The sequence below is a fragment of the Cryptomeria japonica genome, chromosome 3 (assembly GCF_030272615.1).
Source record: "Cryptomeria japonica chromosome 3, Sugi_1.0, whole genome shotgun sequence".
In the NCBI taxonomy this organism is placed as follows: domain Eukaryota; kingdom Viridiplantae; phylum Streptophyta; class Pinopsida; order Cupressales; family Cupressaceae; genus Cryptomeria; species Cryptomeria japonica.
Window position 1 is genome coordinate 948,828,594 of NC_081407.1, and position 18,459 is coordinate 948,847,052.

Genomic DNA, 18,459 nt, shown 5'->3' on the forward strand with positions numbered 1-18,459 from the left:
ATAAGATGTATGAAATAAAAATTGGATAATAACATGTGCATTGGCCGTCAATTGAGTATATTCTTTTGGTGTGCCAATGTATAAAATAAATATATATTACAGAACAAATATTCTATATTGATATCTAAACTACAATTTTGAGAAAAATGATATCATTTGAACATGTTGAGGTCTTTTGTTAAACCTCCATTTGAATTGACATAATGTGCTCGCAAGGTTTACATGTCTTAGAAATTTTGGCAACTACAAGGAATAACAGGAACTTGTCCAGGAAAAGCTTAAAACAAGAGGCAAGCTTATATAAGATCCCAGAAGTAAATAAGAAGGCAAAACCTGTACTTAATGCCAAGTTCATGTAATCTTTTTGTGAGAACATAAAGTGATAAAAATATCAATCAAGACGCAAAGAGATAGCCAAATAGGATTTCTTCTGAAAACAGTCTTGCTTGTCCAAGTTCTGTTTTACAGATAAACTCTAAACTAAAGTCACTATAACCTCGGCACACTTCTTCATTTCTGCAAATATCATGAAACTGCTTTTCCACCTTGACACATAAAAGCCACAGTTGTAATATAAGGAATTATAAAACAGAGCTTCAAATTATGCACACCGGTCAGACTAAAATGCATCATGCAATTTTCTCATGAATACCTACATGACACAAGTTTACTGCCTTTTTAGAATAGAATATCTCCATCAATGATACATTAAAATACAAATTATAAGGTACAGAGTCTGAAAATTTTGTCACAGTAGAACGGATCTACAGCTGGGCTTAATTAATTGCTTTTACAAAACGCAGAAATCCAGAATGCGCATTGGCCACTGATTGGCTAGTGTCCTATCTGCATCTTTGCAACTTCATCACTGATTGTGTAGGCATAATATACTAAATACTTTGCACCAAGAAAAAACTGTACACACTGTAAAATTTGCGTTTGGAGATGATGTGCAATAAGTGGGCAAACAAAAAATTTCATTGGAAAGCCATTATTATTTGATCGTGATGCAATGACTTGTGTTATTTGTGCCACTTGGATCCCAGCACGAGACACTCCGTACCATGAATCACATGATAGAATATATTACAAATAAGAAACTCCACCTTGTCCTCTCCTGTACAATACTTCCCCAAGCTGTTTGTACAAGCTTATCTGCTCCTCAATAGACAAGTTTCCTAGAATCTGAGCAATACGAAAGTAAATATTTCATGAGTACTAAGCATAGCCATCATAGAAGACGCCAGAAATTAACTACCAAAGTTGTCCAAACATACCTGATCTAGAATATTCTCAACCGAGTTCTGCTGAGGAATAACAACAGATTGATAATATATATATGCAAATACAGCCATCACCATCTACAAAAGAAATAAGGATAATTAAGCATGTTACTGCACAAGTAGTGATGCAAATGCCTATATTTCCTCCAAACCTCTACAGAAGCTCATGGTTTATGTAATTTGGTACTCTTTATGCTTACATTAAAACAAAGAAACTGAATCCATATACACTGATGGGCATCTTGTTGACTAGTATATTGGAATTTCCTCCGTAAATCAAAACTAAAGAGCTGAGATTCTTCCAGGAGCCCAGGAGTGATAATCCAAGCAACAAATTATGTAAACCTATGATACCAGGTTCTGCTGGAACCCCTGCCAACCCAACTCCCTGACCCTCACGGTGGTTTCCTAAAAAGCAAAAAATATGTTTTGGGCTGCGAAGGATGGAAAAGAAGAGATTTTCCATGGGGTCTTTTTTGTATAAATATATAATAGTTGAATTCCATTTATAATTTTGGTTTGCTGAGTCGGTCCTGATTCCAAGTAACGTTATTGATATAAACAATGTTGATTTATCTTCAAACATTTACGCTTTGACAAGTGACATTATATTAATAGGTATTTATAATTTTAGTTTGCTAAGTCAGTCCTGATTCCAAGTAATGTTATATTGAAATAAACCACTTTGATTCATCTTTTAACATTTATGCTTTGACAAGTGACATTGCATTATTAATTATCTGTTCTCAATTGTGTACTTAGTTTTTAAAATTTTGTGCAAATTATGGTTATAAATATAGTATGGTTGAACCCATCTAGAACAAACCCAGGGATAAAAAATCAGCAAATCACCAATCCCAAATCTGAACCAGTAACACATAAGTAACTCTTAGCATGCATAAGGAGCACTAAAATCAAGAGGGATGCTGTTAGTGACTTAGATCTGTCATAGATAATTTAATATGATTCTCAAACTTAAAGATCAAATGAGATTATGAATGCGCTAGTTGTTGGGTTTTTAGCTCAGATAAGAACTTCCGCACAGGTGTAGAGTGAATGTGCAGGGAAAAGTTCAAGCTGTTCAAGTTGATTTTTGAAAAATTAGATATTTAGCTGAATTAGGATAAAAATAGGTGCAAGATAGAAGAATGTAAGGCTTCAAAAGTTTTTTGAATGACTTAGAAACTAAAGTTGTAACATACCAGAACAACATAGTACAAGTTGATTTCCATGCAACTGTTAGTTTTATCAGTTGTGGGGGTTGCCTTGTAAATTTTGCGAAGGAATGAAATACTGATGTGAAGGTGTAATCATATATGCATGCTTCTGCATTTGAAGTTTTTATTATAGTGTTCTCTATGCAATTTAATTTAGCATTAGGCCATAGTCACTAGGTATTTTGAAAATTCTTCATTAATATGAACATATTAAATAAATCTATCTAAAAAAACACGGAGATATAATTTTTAATTTTTTTTAACTTAAGAATTATTAATTTTTTTTAACTTAAGAATTATTTTAATTTTTTACTTGACTTTTTACAAATTATTTTCTTTGTATTTGAAAAGCCAATTTTATTTAATTAGGAGAGTTACTTTATAGTTATTTTCTACAAGAGTTATTTTATTTCATTTACATTGTTTACTTTATTGTTATTTGAAGAAGTATTTTATTTACTCAAGTTATTTTATTTTATTTACTTCAGAGTTATTTTATAGTTTTTTTTTAACTTAAAATTATTTTATTTTACTATAGAACAATTTAAGAACATTTTTATTTTATTTACATTGTTTATTTTTATTTCAGAGTATGAGTTATTTTATGCTTATTCTTTTTCCTTGAGAGTTAATTTCTGTTTTGGTCTTTTAAATATATATTGGCTGTATTTTAGTTTTTAGGTACTCGGTACTAACAGGACTTCTTTGATGCCACTGTGGAGCGCCTATTGACATTAGTCATTACAAATTAAATTCATCTCACCCAGATGGTTCACTTTGTCTTCTAATGGCTTGTGGAAGGAAAATCACAATGTTTCAGCCTCTTGAAATTTAGGGATCATCTAAAACCTTTGTAGCAGTTATATGAGAATTTCAGCGATCGCTTAATTTTGCATAGTAGAGTAGTCAGATATTGAAGAAATATTCATGTAAGACCAATATGGTCCAGTTGCCCATTTCAGAGTCACTTTTTGTAATCTCAACTGCTCGTAGCAAATTTTGAATAGAACAATAGAGGCACAAACCATTTCCGTGCGCTAGAGTCTCCCACATAGGGTTTCTCCAGGGTAAAATGTGGTGTCTATGTGATGGTTTGCTGTTGTCATCTATCTCATTTCTTTCCGTGCTTTCCAATTTCTTTAAGTATAGCAGCAGTATATTTTAAATTTGCATTGAGGAATCACCCATTAAAATATCTGAAACAATTACAGACGTTTTGGTATCAGAGCTTAGTTAAATTTTTGTGTTGAAAAATCACCCATTGGAGTATCTAACACAATTACAGGCATAATGGTATCAGAGCTGTGTTTCTTGGAGTGAACCCCGGTTTATTTCTCTATGTTAATGCCCTTATACCAACAAGGAAATGGCAAGGTTAAAGAAGAATTGCAGCCTTTGCATCATGAGATATATAAAAGGAAGTGAAAAAAGGAATTAAGAGCTTTAGCAACAAATGATTTCTTTGGAGGACAACTTTAACACAGCCAGGAGACAGGAGGATTTGGCATGAAAAGAGATTCCTCAAGCTAGAGTTTGATGTGGCAAAACATTTCCTAATCCGTGAGTAAGCTTCATAGGTTTGAGTCACAAATAACAGCTCTAGGCAACAAGCTTAAACTTCCTTTGAAACCCAAAATTAAAGAGGAGGAAAAGAAAGAGCTGTCTAAGCTCAGAGAAGAGCTGCCTCAAGATGCACAAGCAACTTTTATGAATGCTCATGAAGGTAGTTAATGATTGGCAGCTTGTTACAAACATCAAACACTTTGAATGGGAGTGTATGCTAAAGTTTGCAAATCAAACTTTCCTTGTGAAGCAAGAAAAATAGCAAGCCTGAGAACCATGAAAACATTGAGATCACCATACAAAGAAAAACCCGAAAACAATGTGATTTTGAACAATTAAGACCCAACCATCACCTGACAGTCCATCCGATCGGTAATGCCACCATGACCAGGAATACTATCCCCAAAATCCTGTAATACACACAAATTATTTTAGTAAAATTCTAATGTCTAATGCACATAAGTTGAATACAATAACTCTTCCTCATCATGTATAAAGAAATGTGTTGGTAGATTACAAATGCCTATTCACATAAGAGAGTAACCTTAATTTTGAATGCTCGTTTGAAACCACTGGCAAAGAAACCTCCAAAAGGTGCAATACTTGATGCAAACAAACCAAATACCAATGCATGCTTTTGTACTGGTAGAACCGTCACTTCCTTCCATGGAAACTATATAAAGCAAAAGTTTGTGTTATGCCCATGTACAACATCTGTCAATCTTACATAGTGAGCAAGCTAGAATCAACAATAAAGTGACTTGCACCTCAATTCCTCAATGCATCAATGAATCTATAATGAGCCAAAGTGTAAATTTCAGTCAATGGAGATCATTAGGAATCATATCAACAGAGAATATAGGTTATTTATGACAAATCTTCAAAATGATAAATATCAAGGTAACAATTCCCTCACTTATCAGTACATATTTTCATTTTCATAAATCTTGTCAACTAACCAGAAAATCAATTTGAACAATAGATTACACACCCCATCAACATATTATCTTTTGCAAAAAACTATATTCAGACATGGAAAGTTTACCCGTGTAGCCTTTGATTTAAACAATGACTCCGCCTTGATGTTGAGTAAATTTTAACTAAAGCAGTCACTCTCCCATCATTTCGAGTCAAGAAGAAGTCTGTAATAGGATTCAAACTGATATTTATTAAAGGTCTTTGACATGAACATTGTCTCACTGATCTTGAACACGTCATTTCATTGCATGGTCTCTTGCAGCCCAAAACACCCATGTCTGGAAGTTGTAGGCAAATTTGGAACAAACAATACAGTAACATCCCAATTTCAATATTTTCTATCTATAAAATGAAACACCACAAAGATAAGCTGATTCTCATACCAAATCAAGGTCTTCAAGAATCCATTAGAACATCCAAAAGACAGTGATTTATCTTGCCAGCCTCTTTGTATATGGGGCGATTGACAATGAAATCATCCTCAAACCGAGGCTCTAGAAGAAAGTCTAAATGTAGGGGCTCATCTCATGAGAGGAAATGATTCAGCCCCATTCAAATTGATGATAACAATTCTCAATTTGTAAAGACTCAAGGAGTAATGTAAGATCTTACCGTTGGAGTAAGTAGTTTTTACTATTTATGTTTACTTAAGTTTAACTTAGGTAACTGGCGTATAATTGGGTAGTTGGATAGTTGTTGAGTTATGATTGGATTCTAACTCCTCTTATTTCAGATGGAGACACTTGTCCAAATCTTGTGTACTCTCATTTCCTGCTCTTTCCTATTTAAGCAAGGCCCCTTGTACATTTGTACTCACCTCTCAACTCAATACAACTTTGTGTTGAACCTCTCTTAGTTGTGGAGGATGTTCTGCAGATTAGCTCTTGGGATTGGGTACAAAACCTAACATGGTATCAGAGCTTTGCAATCTGCCCTCCTTCCTCTTTTGAGAGTTTTCACTATTCTTGAGTTTTGAGGTCCCAAGAGTCAAGCTGAAAGTGCAGATTGCTGGCTCATTTGCATCTCCAATTCCCGGTTTGTGAATAAATGATTCCCAGTTCATGGCTCAAATTTATTTTGTCTATTTTGAGTTTGTCAAGCCCAATATTGTTTAGGGGAGGCAAGTTATCACTTTGTCAGCCGATCTATGCTTTTTGCATGGTTCACAATCATAGATATCCAATCGGCATTTTGGGGCAGCGTTTTATCTCTGCTCAGCGCTTTTCTAAGCTTGGCTTTGCTTCATTTGTGACCATGCCATTTCATTTAGCAGTTGGAAGTTTGGTTTTGAGTTTCACCATGCTCAAGCTTCATTGTTTGGAGCAATCCAATTTTTGCATTGGCTTTCAGATCATTCATGGTGAGGGGTGATTTTGTGGGAAGTTCCCATGACCGGTTGGCAGGATTCTTTTCTGTCAATGCACCCTAAGGCTAGTGGAAGGGGCTCATGGTCTCTCTGTTTGCAAATTTTGCTTGCTTGACTGCATTTTTCAATGGCCGGTTTTTTCAAGACTTGAATCGAGCTGGGCATATTGCATCGTGGGCTCACGATATTTGGCCAGGCATTACCCTTGTAATCTGCTTGAATGGGTTCTTTCTTGTGAGGGAGCCTTGGCCTGTGTCAACCTCTTATTCCATAGGTGTATTGTTTTCCTTGTCACGAAGTGGTTTAGCCGTTTGAAGGCCCATTTTACTTTGCTCATCAAAAGGCTTCAAGTTTGTGGTCTCCATCTCGTATCACTGCAAACCAATTGGTAGGGTTTATGCGGCATTTCACATTTCTAAATGGACTTTTTGTTCTTGGCCATCTCTTGGCTGGCTGGTGTATCCCCATTGGTGTCACCCTTCTCTCAAGTGGGTGTATTGGCTCAACTCTTATTATTGACTACAGCACTTCACCGTGAATAGTGTGTGAACATTTGTGACTTCTGAAAGATTTGGTCAATGAATCTCGTCCATCACAAAACTTCTCTTTCATTGGCTCATTGTTAATAACTTTGAGTGGATTTCATGAAGTTTTTGTGTTAGGGTTTTGTGACTCACAGTTCAATGGACTCGTGAGACTTGTGACTGCATCAATCATTATTGTTCACAGCAGCGTTATTAATTGAGTTTGGCATTGATTTGACTCGAGGCATGGTTTATACTTTTGGTCGTCTTATTATTGTGGTTCTTTCTTTGCTCACGTCTTGCAAATTAACACCACAGGTTTATCACATATCTCAGCAGCTCAATTATTGTCAACACAAGCTTATGTGGCTTTAGAGAGCTACTTGTTTGTGCATGTGGTAGTCGTTTATGGTGTCGTTGAGCCTTGCTCAACCTGACTTGAGCACTTGCCTTTGTATGGTGACCTAAGTCCTTGCTCTCACAAGCGGTCTCATTGCATAGATGGTGGCGATACTGTTGCGAATGAGCATACAATTTTAGGGCCAAGGTTTTCAACCCATGTCATCTGTGGACTTGCAACTAGTGTGTGGTTATGATGCAACACGTGTCGATACTGTTGCAAATGAGCATACAATTTTAGTGCCAAGGTTTTCAACCCATGGCATCTGTGGACTTGCAACTAGTGTGTGGTTATGATGCAACACGTGTGGAGACTCAAATTTCTTGTGCGTAGTCATTTGATGGTTCATGGTTATGAGCTAAGTCACAGAATACGGCAAATTTCAAGGATGGAGTTCGAATTTTTTCGAATTTCAAATTTTTATAAAAAAATGCGTTCAAATTCGGCCATAAATTCGTATGGCCAGAACGTTGGTTTTTTTATTAAAGCAAAAATTTAAAGAGCGTTTTTTTAAGGGTTTTTGAAAAGCGTTTAGGGTTTTCGTTGATTTTCAATGGAATTTCTTTATAAAATGCTGCTCTCCGCCTCTGTAAACACACAACATAGATTTTCGACGGATTTTCTTTAGGATTTTTGAAGTTGGAGTGCGTGAAGACGCTGCGGAGTGCATAAAGAGCTCGCAGGGGAGTGCGTGAAGAGGCTGAGTTAAACTGTTGCAAGGGCTTCTTTCTATTCTCCCTTGGCTGTTGGGTGGTCGTCGCTGCCGGGTTTAGGCTGAGTTATTACATATATTTAAAAATACACAAAATTATATTTAAAAATAATTTTGATATAAGGTGAATTTTAAACTATTACATATATTTACAATAGTATTACATATATTTTTTTTAAAAAAAATTATTGGAAGTATTACATATATTTAAAAAATAAACAAAATTATATAAGGTGAATTTTATCCTAATTTTTTTTTCGAATTTTTCCCTTGTCAAATTTCATCCGAATTTCATGGCACCTTGTGACTTAGGTTATGAGTATGGGGGATGGTGCGTGAAGCCGTGACCAGTCCCCGCCACCCCATCGACAACATCTTCACCTTGCTCATCTCACCAACTCTCCTTGGTTGCTCTATGCATTGGCACCCTTTCCATCAAGGTGGGGGGGAGCATTTTTTTTAATAGCCTAATCTGCTAGGTCCCACGGAGGACCAAACCCTCACCCCTGAGTGCATAAGAGGGATGGGTCATTTTTTTTCACCTTTCGGCCCTAATCGACGTTTTCTCTTCAAATGGCCATATGTAATGTCCCCAATATAATTAAATAATATTAATTATTGTATGGCCCTAAATTTAATAATAAAATATGTCCGGCCCCCTTTTTTATTTTATTAGTTATGTTTGTGTCAGCCCGTTTGTAACCCTTCGGGAAGTTTCCCGGAGCCCATATTTATGGTCGAGTCTATCATTATTGTAGGTATGCGATTTGGTATTTTCTCTTGTTTGTGCGAATTCCAGTTGGAGTTTTGTTACCTGCCATTTCGGAGGTGAAAGACCCTCCCTACTTGGTATCCGCAGTTTCGGTGGGATTCATCCCTCACCCTATTCTGCTCTATGTACTTGTTCTGGATCTGGCAAATCTAGAAACTCATCATTGTTGAATCAAATAGCTTCATTTCTGGTATACATGCATATTAAGGGATTCTTATCATTCAAAGGTCAGTACTTGATATGCGCGCAGAAGATCAACCCTTGAACCACCGAAGGTAGTCCATTGAACCAGCGTCCACACGACAAACCCCTCCCTCCTACCACACGTAGAAGTCCACAATATGGCTTCACCGTACGGCCACCCCCTCCGCACATCACCGTACGATCACTACATCCCCACACCACCGTATGACCCCCTTCACCGTACGGTCACTCAATCCCCATACCACCATACACCCCTTCACCGTACAGCCTGCCTTCTTCCCACTATACGGCCTACTTGGCTCCACTGCACGACCTGCCTCACACCACCGTACGAACCCTCACTCCACCGTACGGTTTTCACACTGTACGACCCCCCTCTTCTTACCACCGTACAGACCTTCCTCTGCCAATTCAACAGTCTTTGCCAATTCACCGTACCGTCAGCGAACATTATAGTGTTATTAGAGCTGGTGATTCTGCCAGCCTGTCAGGAGAATCATGAAATCGAATGAAGGATTGATAGATACGCTGAAGGAGTTAAGAAGTCAGCAAGAGCTTTGCCAAATCCTCACTAGAAGGCTTGCCATATGTTCGCTATTCTAGATTTCGGCGGATTGGAAGGAACATATGTTGGTTGAATACTCCAAGAATACATTCACGTGCGAGCTGATGGATGGTCAAGTGCAGGATGACAGATACAAGGTGGTTGATGACATCATTTACTACAAGGACAAAATCTATTTGGTGCTTGAGTCCAAGATGAAGAAAAGAATTCTAAAAGAAATGCACGAGTCTCCCCTGGCCAGCCACTCGGAATTTCTGAAGATCTACAAACAAATCCGAGACAAATTTTCTTGGAAGGGCCTTAAGAATGACGTTCTGCAGTACATGGGTGAATGCTCCACCTGCCAACCAAACAAATCTGAGCACACCTTACCCGCTGGACTGCTGCAACCATTGCCAATCCCTGACCAGAAATGGGATAGCATCTTGATGGATTTCATTACCAGAATTACCCTAGTGCAAAGAAAGGATTGCATCTTCGTCATTGCAAATTGTTTGACCAAGTATGCCCATTTCTTTTCCATCTCCACCGAATACCAGGCAGCCCAAGCGGCCGAGTGGTTCTTCCGTGAGGTATTCTGCCTGCATAATCTTCCGCAGAACATAGTGAGTGACAGGGATTCTGGAACACCACAGTGGTATGAAGAACATGCGACAGACATGAGCGTTACTTTTCAGGAAGAGCGACATCTACATGAGAAGAACCTATTGCCGATGAGTTTAGGGATTCCAGACCACCATGGGAAAATGATTGATTGGCATGATGGCATGATAGCTTGGGATTCGGGCATCGATGTGTTTGATGATTCGTTTCAGTGGGATCGTGACGAATCCAGGCATGGCAACGTTTATATTACAGTGGAGCAATGGAAGTTGGAGGGAGGTTTACTCTTCTCACATACTTCCATGTGTGGGCACGTGGTCATGTTGCAACATGGAGATTTCAGACATGGCTATCCGTGTGCGTGCTTGGTTTGGGACCTTGGATCTCTGCAGTGGGCAAACCATTTAATGATGGATTGCTTAGGGCAAGCAATCTTTGGGCGGCGAGGATTTGTAATGTCCCCGATATAATTAAATAATATTAATTATTGTATGGCCCTAAATTTAATAATAAAATATGTCGGGCCCCCTTTTTTATTTTATTAGTTAAGTTATGTTTGTGTCGGCCCATTTGTAACCCTTCGGGAAGTTTCTCGGAGCCCATATTTATGGTCGAGTCTATCATTATTGTAGCTATGTGATTTGGTATTTTCTCTTGTTTGTGCGAATTCCAGTTGGAGTTCTGTTACCCGCCATTTCGGAGGTGAAAGACCCTCCCTACTTGGTATCCGCAGTTTCGGTGGGATTCATCCCTCACCCTATTCTGCTCTGTGTACTTGTTTTGGATCTGGCAAATCTGGAAACTCATCATTGTTGAATCAAATAGCTTCATTTCTGGTATACATGCATATTAAGGGATTCTTATCATTCAAAGGTCAGTACTTGATATGCGTGCAGAAGATCAACCCTTGAACCACCGAAGGTAGTCCATTGAACCACCATCCACACGACAGACCCCTCCCTCCTACCACACGTAGAAGTCCACAATACAGCTTCACCGTACGGCCACCCCCTCCGCACATCACCGTACGACCTCTTCCCGTACGGTCACTACATCCCCACACCACCATACGACCCCCTTCACCGTACGGTCACTTGATCCCCATACCACCATACACCCCTTCACCGTACGGCCTTCTTGGCTCCACTGCACGACCTGCCTCACACCACCGTACGCCTGTTTCGCTCACCGTAAGGACCCTCACTCCACCGTACGGTCTTCACACTGTACGGACCTTCCTCTGCCAATTCAACAGTCTTTGCCAGTTCACCGTACTGTCAAGGAGCATTTTTTTAAGAGCCTAATCTGCTAGGTCCCACGGAGGACCAAACCCTCACCCCCGAGTGCATAAGAGGGATGGGTCATTTTTTTCACCTTTCAGCCCTAATCGACGTTTTCTCTTCAAATGGCCATAACTTGGACATCCGACGTCCGTTTATGGAAATGATGTATCATCGAAAAGGTGGTTTCGTGCACTATTCATTGGTGCAAGTTTTTACTTGAGATTTTTTGTCCTTTTGGATCAATTTAAGCATCTTTTGTAAGCACATTCTTGTAGACACATTGAAATGCAATGTCACATCATGTATTTTGGGGGATTTTGCACAAATTGTGCCATATTCTTGTACTCGCACTGCATTATAAAGTACAATAGGGGGGTTGTATAAAGCCTTTGTTGTTTGCCAATCACAACTCTATCAAAGTGAGTGTCCCTTCGTGACAACAAATGAATTTTTGGGATTCATGACAACAAATGAATCTCTGGGATTCATGCCTCATGTTGTTTGTAGTTTGGTGCACACCCTTTGTTCAATTGCAAATACTCTTTTGGTCCATTCAAGTGTTGTATTGTCTCCTTATGAATCCCTTGGTGACACACAGGTTTCGTGAATCTGTCAAGAATCTCCCTAGTCAGCATTATGGGGGGTAGTGTACTATTTGTGCTAATGCCAGAGTTCCCAAACTCGCCGCGAGTTAGGCGAGTTTGCCGAGTTGGCGAGTCGAGCCAAGCTCGGCGAGTTTTGACAATTCGTGACTCGAACTCGGCGAGTCAAGCCAAGCTCGGCGAGTTTTGACAATTCGTGACTCGAACTCGGCGAGTTTTGCTCATAACTTCCTTGACTCGGGCTAGTCAGGCGAGTTATGGTAAAACTAGCCGAGTCCAAGCTCCAGGACTCGCGTCGTAGCATGTTAGACACGGCAGACAAAGAGGCTGAGGTTGTGGCTATGGCAGAGGAGGAGGATAGAGCACGATTCGGAACAAGCACAACTGATGTTGATCATTGTGGTACCTCACAAGCAGAGACTATGGCTACTTAGTCATCCAGGACCTACCTTAGACGCCTTTGTAGGAGGCAAATAGACTACTCTGAGGCTGAGGCTGAGGATGAGCTAGAGCTTCTATTTGATGATGTTATAGTGTCTTTAAGCTTTATTCAATAATGGGTGCATGAAACAAGTTTTAAATCGCTAAAAATCTCTAAATTTCAAGGGTTTTTTATTTTGCCGAGTCATAGCCGAGTCACGAGTCGAGTCGGCCTTGCCGAGTCACGAGTCGAGTCGGCCTTGCCGAGTCAGAGTCTAGGAACTTTGGCTAATGCTTACTTGGTTTCGCTCAGAGTGAGTTGAGACACTTGCATTCCTATTTTGTGGAAGCAACCTTCTTCCTCAATTGATCATGGTTCTTCAAACTATTGCACCTGTATTTTCAACTTTCATTGGTTGAGTAGTGATGATGATATCACTCAAGCAACTTCATTGGTTAAGTAGTGATGTTAAGGTCACTCATGCAAATTCATGTGTCATATGTATTTTCAATTGATGGATGTTATTGCCATTGTTGCCATCTGATGATTGTTCAAGTAGTGTTGTTTGGGGCATGCATGCAAATGGTTGTCTTCGTGATCCTAATCATCTTTTTTAGAGGAGGATCTTCAATTACAGCACCATATCAGTCTTCTTTGACAGTTGTCTACAGCTTCTTTGTGCTTCAGTGATGTTCTTCATGTTCATGCTTTTTGAACATAATTTTGGAGGCTTCTAACTCGTTCAATGTTCTCTTTTTGGAGAGGAGTTTCCCATAAGGTTTTTCCCCTTTTCTCTGTTGTGAGAGAATGATTTGCATTGTAATTGTACATGGGTACCTAATATGGCTTTGTTGTTGAGACCCATAAGGCATCTCATATTGCATAGCTCTACTCCTTAGGTTGCACTTAAGGGGGGGTGTTGGAGTAAATACTTTTGACTATTTACATTTACTTAACTTTACTTAGGTAACTAGCATTTAATTAGGTAGTTGGATAGCTGAGTTATAATTGGACTCTAACTACTCTTCTTTCAAATGGAGACACTTGTACATTTAAGCTCTTGCCTATTCAAGCAAGGCTCCTTGTACATTTGTACTCACCTCTCAACTCAATACAACTCCTCTGCCTGGTATATAGATTCAGGTGCCTCATGCCACTTCACTCATCGCCGAGATTGGTTCACTGATTTTCAGCCTTACTCAGATTCAGTAATCTTTGGCGGAGGGGAAGAGTACACTGTTGTCGGCAAGGGCAATGTGCAAATTCAATTCGGAGGAAAGAAATTAATTTTCCTCAATGTGTACTATGTTTCAAGAATGGAAATCAACCTTCTCTTTGTCAACCAAAATCTGAGACATTCTCCTCGGCTCGACGTGACCTTCAGTTCACATCAGTGTAGCATCATTGATCAGGAGACTAAGACAACTGTTGTTGTGGGTCTTGAGGATCATGGTCTTTTCAGAAATAGTTGACTCTGGTGATTCTCAGGAGCTTGCCATGGCAGCAAAGCGCTCCTCTGTTAGTACACTCTGGCATTAGCGGTATGGGCACTTAAATGTGCACTATCTTTCTCAACTTGTTCGGGAAGATCTTGTGATCAGATTGCTAGTGATCCAAACCCAGCACCTCGGAGTCTGAGGAGCATGTCAGGCTAGCAAACAACATCGGAATCCCTTTTCGGATGGCAACTCCTAGAGAGCCTCTAAGGTACTACAACTGGTCCATGCTGATATTTGTGGACCTATGGCTACTTCGTCTGCTACTGGGTCCAACTATTTTCTACTTTTTGTTGATGATTTCAGTAGAAAAGGTGGGTGTATTTTCTTCATCAGAAATCAGAGGTTTTTGTTGTGTTTCAATAATTTAAAGCATTAGTAGAAAAAGAGTCTAGTTATAATATTGTAACTGTTCGATTTGATAATGGGAGAGAATTATGTTCTTCTGCTTTCTCCCATTTCTATGAATAACATGGCATCAAGCACCAACTCACTACACCATACACCCCATAGCAAAACGGTGTCGTTGAGCGGAGAAACCGCACGATTAACAAAATGGCCCAGTCTATGCTTGAACACAAGAATGTTCCAAAGAAATTTTGGGCTGAAGCAGTTAACACTGAAGTCTATCTTCTGAATCGGTCTCCTACTGTGGCCATGAAGAAGAAGACTCTGGAAGAGGCCTAGTTAGGCCGCAAGCCCAAAATCAATCACCTCAAGGTTTTTGGCTCCACTGCCTTTGTTTGGATCCCTGATGCAAAACGCACCAAGCTCGATGCCAAGAGTCAAAAACTTATGCACATCGGCTACAGTGATAATCACAAAGCCTACCGCCTGGTTGATATTGAGACAGATCGTGTCATCTTCAGTCGGGACATGGTTTTCGATGAGGGTCGAGGGCCATTTCAGCTCTCTCCTCCTGTTGTGGATTCTGAGGATCTACCTTTGAAAGCTTCAGACTTGGGTGCTCGTCTTCCATTAGGTCCACCTTAAGGGAGGTTCCAGTTGTTCCAACTCATGCACCTTCACCAGTTCCTTCTCCTGCAGGATCACCTGGGCAAGCAGTTGCACCACCAGATTTTCCACAAGATTCATCCGATCTTATGTCAATTTTGCTCTCATGGCCAACATTCATAGTGTGTATGAACCTCAAACATACATAGAGGCAAAAGGGATACCTAAGGGGGAACAAGCTATGGCAACTGAGCACCAGAGCTTGCTGAAAAATAAAACTCGGGTTCTGTCAGATCTTCCTCCAGGCAAGAAACCCATTGGGTGCAAATGGGTCTATAAAGTTAAATACAAGGCTCACAAAAGCTAAGACACTATATGTTAGCTCACTCCATCAAGTTAGTAGCTAAGATTGATCCACTAAAATATCTTCTCAGTAAAGCTACCCTCACCGGTAGATTGGCTAAATGGGTCATGGTGTTGAAAGAATTTGATATTGAATATGTGGAAAGGAAAGCTATAAAAGGGCAAGCCATAGCGGATCAGCTTGCAGATGCTCCTCTAGAAGATGATCAACCCTTGAACATTGAATTTCCAGACGAATCAATTTTGCATCTCACTCAGAGATCCTAGAAGACGTTCTTTGACGGATCTTTCACCCATCAGGGGTCGGGAGATGGAATTCTTTTCATTACTCCTCAGAAATACTCCATATTTCCTCGATAAACTACAACATAATATTAGCATAATAACGATGTAAAATTCTCAGGTGCTGATTGAAAAATGAGAGCCTAAATTTATAGGAAAATCAAGAGGGAGACCAAAGGTCAAGGTTGATCTTTAATGAACGGTCGAAATCAATTCGAAGGAAGCACAATCCAGGTGAAACGATTTGATTGGACAATTTAATTCCATTTTAGAGAGAAAAGATTGAGTTCAAATTAGCAACTCAGATTCTTTCCATTTTTCTTGAGTTCAGTTGATTTGTTTCCTTTTTTGAATTTTTTGTGCTCATAATTTCCAATTTATTTTTCAAATTAATTTATCTTTCTTGATTTGTTTCCTTTTTTTGAAGATTTATGGCAATTTTTATTTATTTATTAAATATGCAAAAGATATTTAATTAAATAAATGAGATATTTGATTTTAAAAAGATTTTCTATTTTGAATTTTGAATTTGATCAATTAATTAAATAAGAATTTAATTAATTGTAATTTGCCATGTTGCATTTTTATACCTTAGGAATTAATTAATCAGGCTCTCATGATTGATTTAAATTGATTATTTGATTCAAGACCTTGATGAATTTTATTGAATTTAAGCACATTAGTCGATATTAGGGGCCCATGGTTTTGGATGACCATTTTTAGGGCATTACATTTGCCCCTTTGAATTGATGTGCGAGCAGCGCGTTGATTCAAAGAACAATTGATGTCTAGGAGATACCAATTCTGAACTTGATTGATCACGAAACAGATGAAGAGCGAGGTATTCAATTTGTTTTGAAGCGATGAAACTGAACAAATTGATTGAAAGCAATACCGATCCCGAACTTGATTGAACTAGGACCGATGAAGAGCAAAGATACCGAACTTGAACTTAATGGATCAAGAAGCGGATCTTACTGATCTAGAACTTGATTGAACTAGACATGTGAGCGAAGATAAAACCGATCTTGAACTTGATGGATCAAGACCCGATGAGCGAAGATAAACTGTCCAGCTTGATTTGATGCGATGAAACTGAACACCTACTTAGATTGAGTGTGCGAATAAAGATACTCTTTAAACACTTGATTGAGTTTAAACGAATAATCAGCTTGATGAAAAGCTATCAAACTGGTTAAAGTTAAGAGACTGATTCAGATGAAGACAATATCAGCTTGATTTGATGCAACAAAACTGATATGCCCCTAGAGATTGATTTGATTCAGATGATCGAGAAATCTCAACTTGATATGAAGCGATGAAGCTGAGATGCCCCTAGCGATAAGGTCTTGTTTGATGTTCGGTAAAGATTAGCTGCTCGACTTGTAATGAAGATTTTGAAAGAAATTCTCGACTTTGAGGATGTGATCACTGATGATGATGATGTCATGAGTATGCCCCCTCGGGAGCAAAATCGAAAGATCGGCAGGTTGCGCAGTGATTTCAAGCAATTTGATAAAAAGATTAAGTGATTAATGATTTGCGCACAAAGAATGATTCAGAGGGCCATTTGAGGATAATCTTTGTGCAATGGCACTTCAATCTTAAAGCCCTTAGCAGCTATTTTCTTGTGTTGGTCCTTGTCAAATTCATCCAATTTTCAGCCTTACTCAGATTCAGTAATCTTTGGCGGAGGGGAAGAGTACACTGTTGTCGGCAAGGGCAATGTGCAGATTCAGTCATAGCCATGGCAGCTCAGTATGGCTGGAAGGTCCATCAAATGGACGTCAAGAGTGCCTTCTTGAATGGTGAGTTACAGAAAGAGGTCTACATGACACAACCTCCTAGATTCAAGGTTGCCGGCAAAGAACACCAAGTTCTCAAATTGGTGAAAGCACTCTATGGCCTGAAACCGGCTCCCCGGGCATGGTACATAAAAATTGATAAGTACCTCACAAATCAAGGTTTCCAGAGGAGTCCTTCTGACTCAAACTGTATATCAAGACTACTAGTCGTGATATCATCATTCTGGTTATTTATTGTGATGATCTGATCATCACTGGCAGCTTAGCATCTTTGGTTCAAGGAATCAAACAGAATATATGCCAATCTTTTGGCATGACTGGTTCAAGGAATCAAATAGAATATATGCCAATCTTTTGACATGACTGACCTTGGGCTTCTACACTACTGCCTAGGTGTTGAGGTTTGGCAACAGTCTCATGGCATCTTCATTTCTCAATCCAAATATGCCAGGGCTCTGCTAGACAAGTTCAGAATGCAGGATTGAAAACCTGCATTTACACCTATGGAGCAAGGCCTGAAGTTGTCAGCCAAATCCGGTTCTCCAATTTATAATGAATCCGACTTCATGCAACTAGTGGGCAGTTTAATCTATCTCACCTCCACTAGACCTGATCTGAGCTATGCAGTGAGCTACATATCCCGCTTCATGACAGCCCCTACATCAGAACACTGGGCTGCAACGAGGTGAATCTTGCGTCGTCAAGGACACTTCAGACTTTGGTATCCTTTATGAACAGACCAAAGATCCCAGACTCATTGGTTTCACAGATTCAGATTGGGTGGGCTATGTTGATGACAGAAAGTCTACATCCGGATGTCTTCAGTTTGGGCACAGGTGCTATCACTTGGACCAGTAAGAAGCAATAGGTCGTAGCTCTTTCCCCGACTGAAGCTGAATATCGAGGAACAATCAAAGCAGCTTGTGAGGCAGTTTGGCTTCGACAGATGCTTTCAGACATCCAATTGTCTGAAGCCAGTCCTACACCCCTCTTCTGTGACAATCAAGGGGTGTTGAAACTCGCAAAGAATCCAGTCTTCCATGAGAGAACCAAGCATGTTGAGCTT

General features: G+C 39.4%; 1 protein-coding gene across 2 annotated transcripts in view; it reads right to left on the reverse strand.

Annotated features, from left to right (window-relative positions):
• Positions 1-617: 617 nt before the first annotated feature.
• The window catches only part of LOC131038959 (phosphatidate cytidylyltransferase 1), a 59,567-nt gene continuing 41,725 nt past the window's right edge, over positions 618-18,459 (reverse strand). For both annotated transcript variants that reach the window (XM_057971582.2, XM_057971581.2), the window contains exons 8-11: positions 4,608-4,736; positions 4,417-4,473; positions 1,278-1,361; positions 618-1,185 (exon numbers count right to left, since the gene is read on the reverse strand). In XM_057971582.2, coding sequence (XP_057827565.1) covers positions 1,087-1,185; positions 1,278-1,361; positions 4,417-4,473; positions 4,608-4,736 — 369 coding nt within the window. In that variant the 3' untranslated portion in view covers positions 618-1,086. The remainder of the gene's footprint in view (positions 1,186-1,277; positions 1,362-4,416; positions 4,474-4,607; positions 4,737-18,459) is intronic.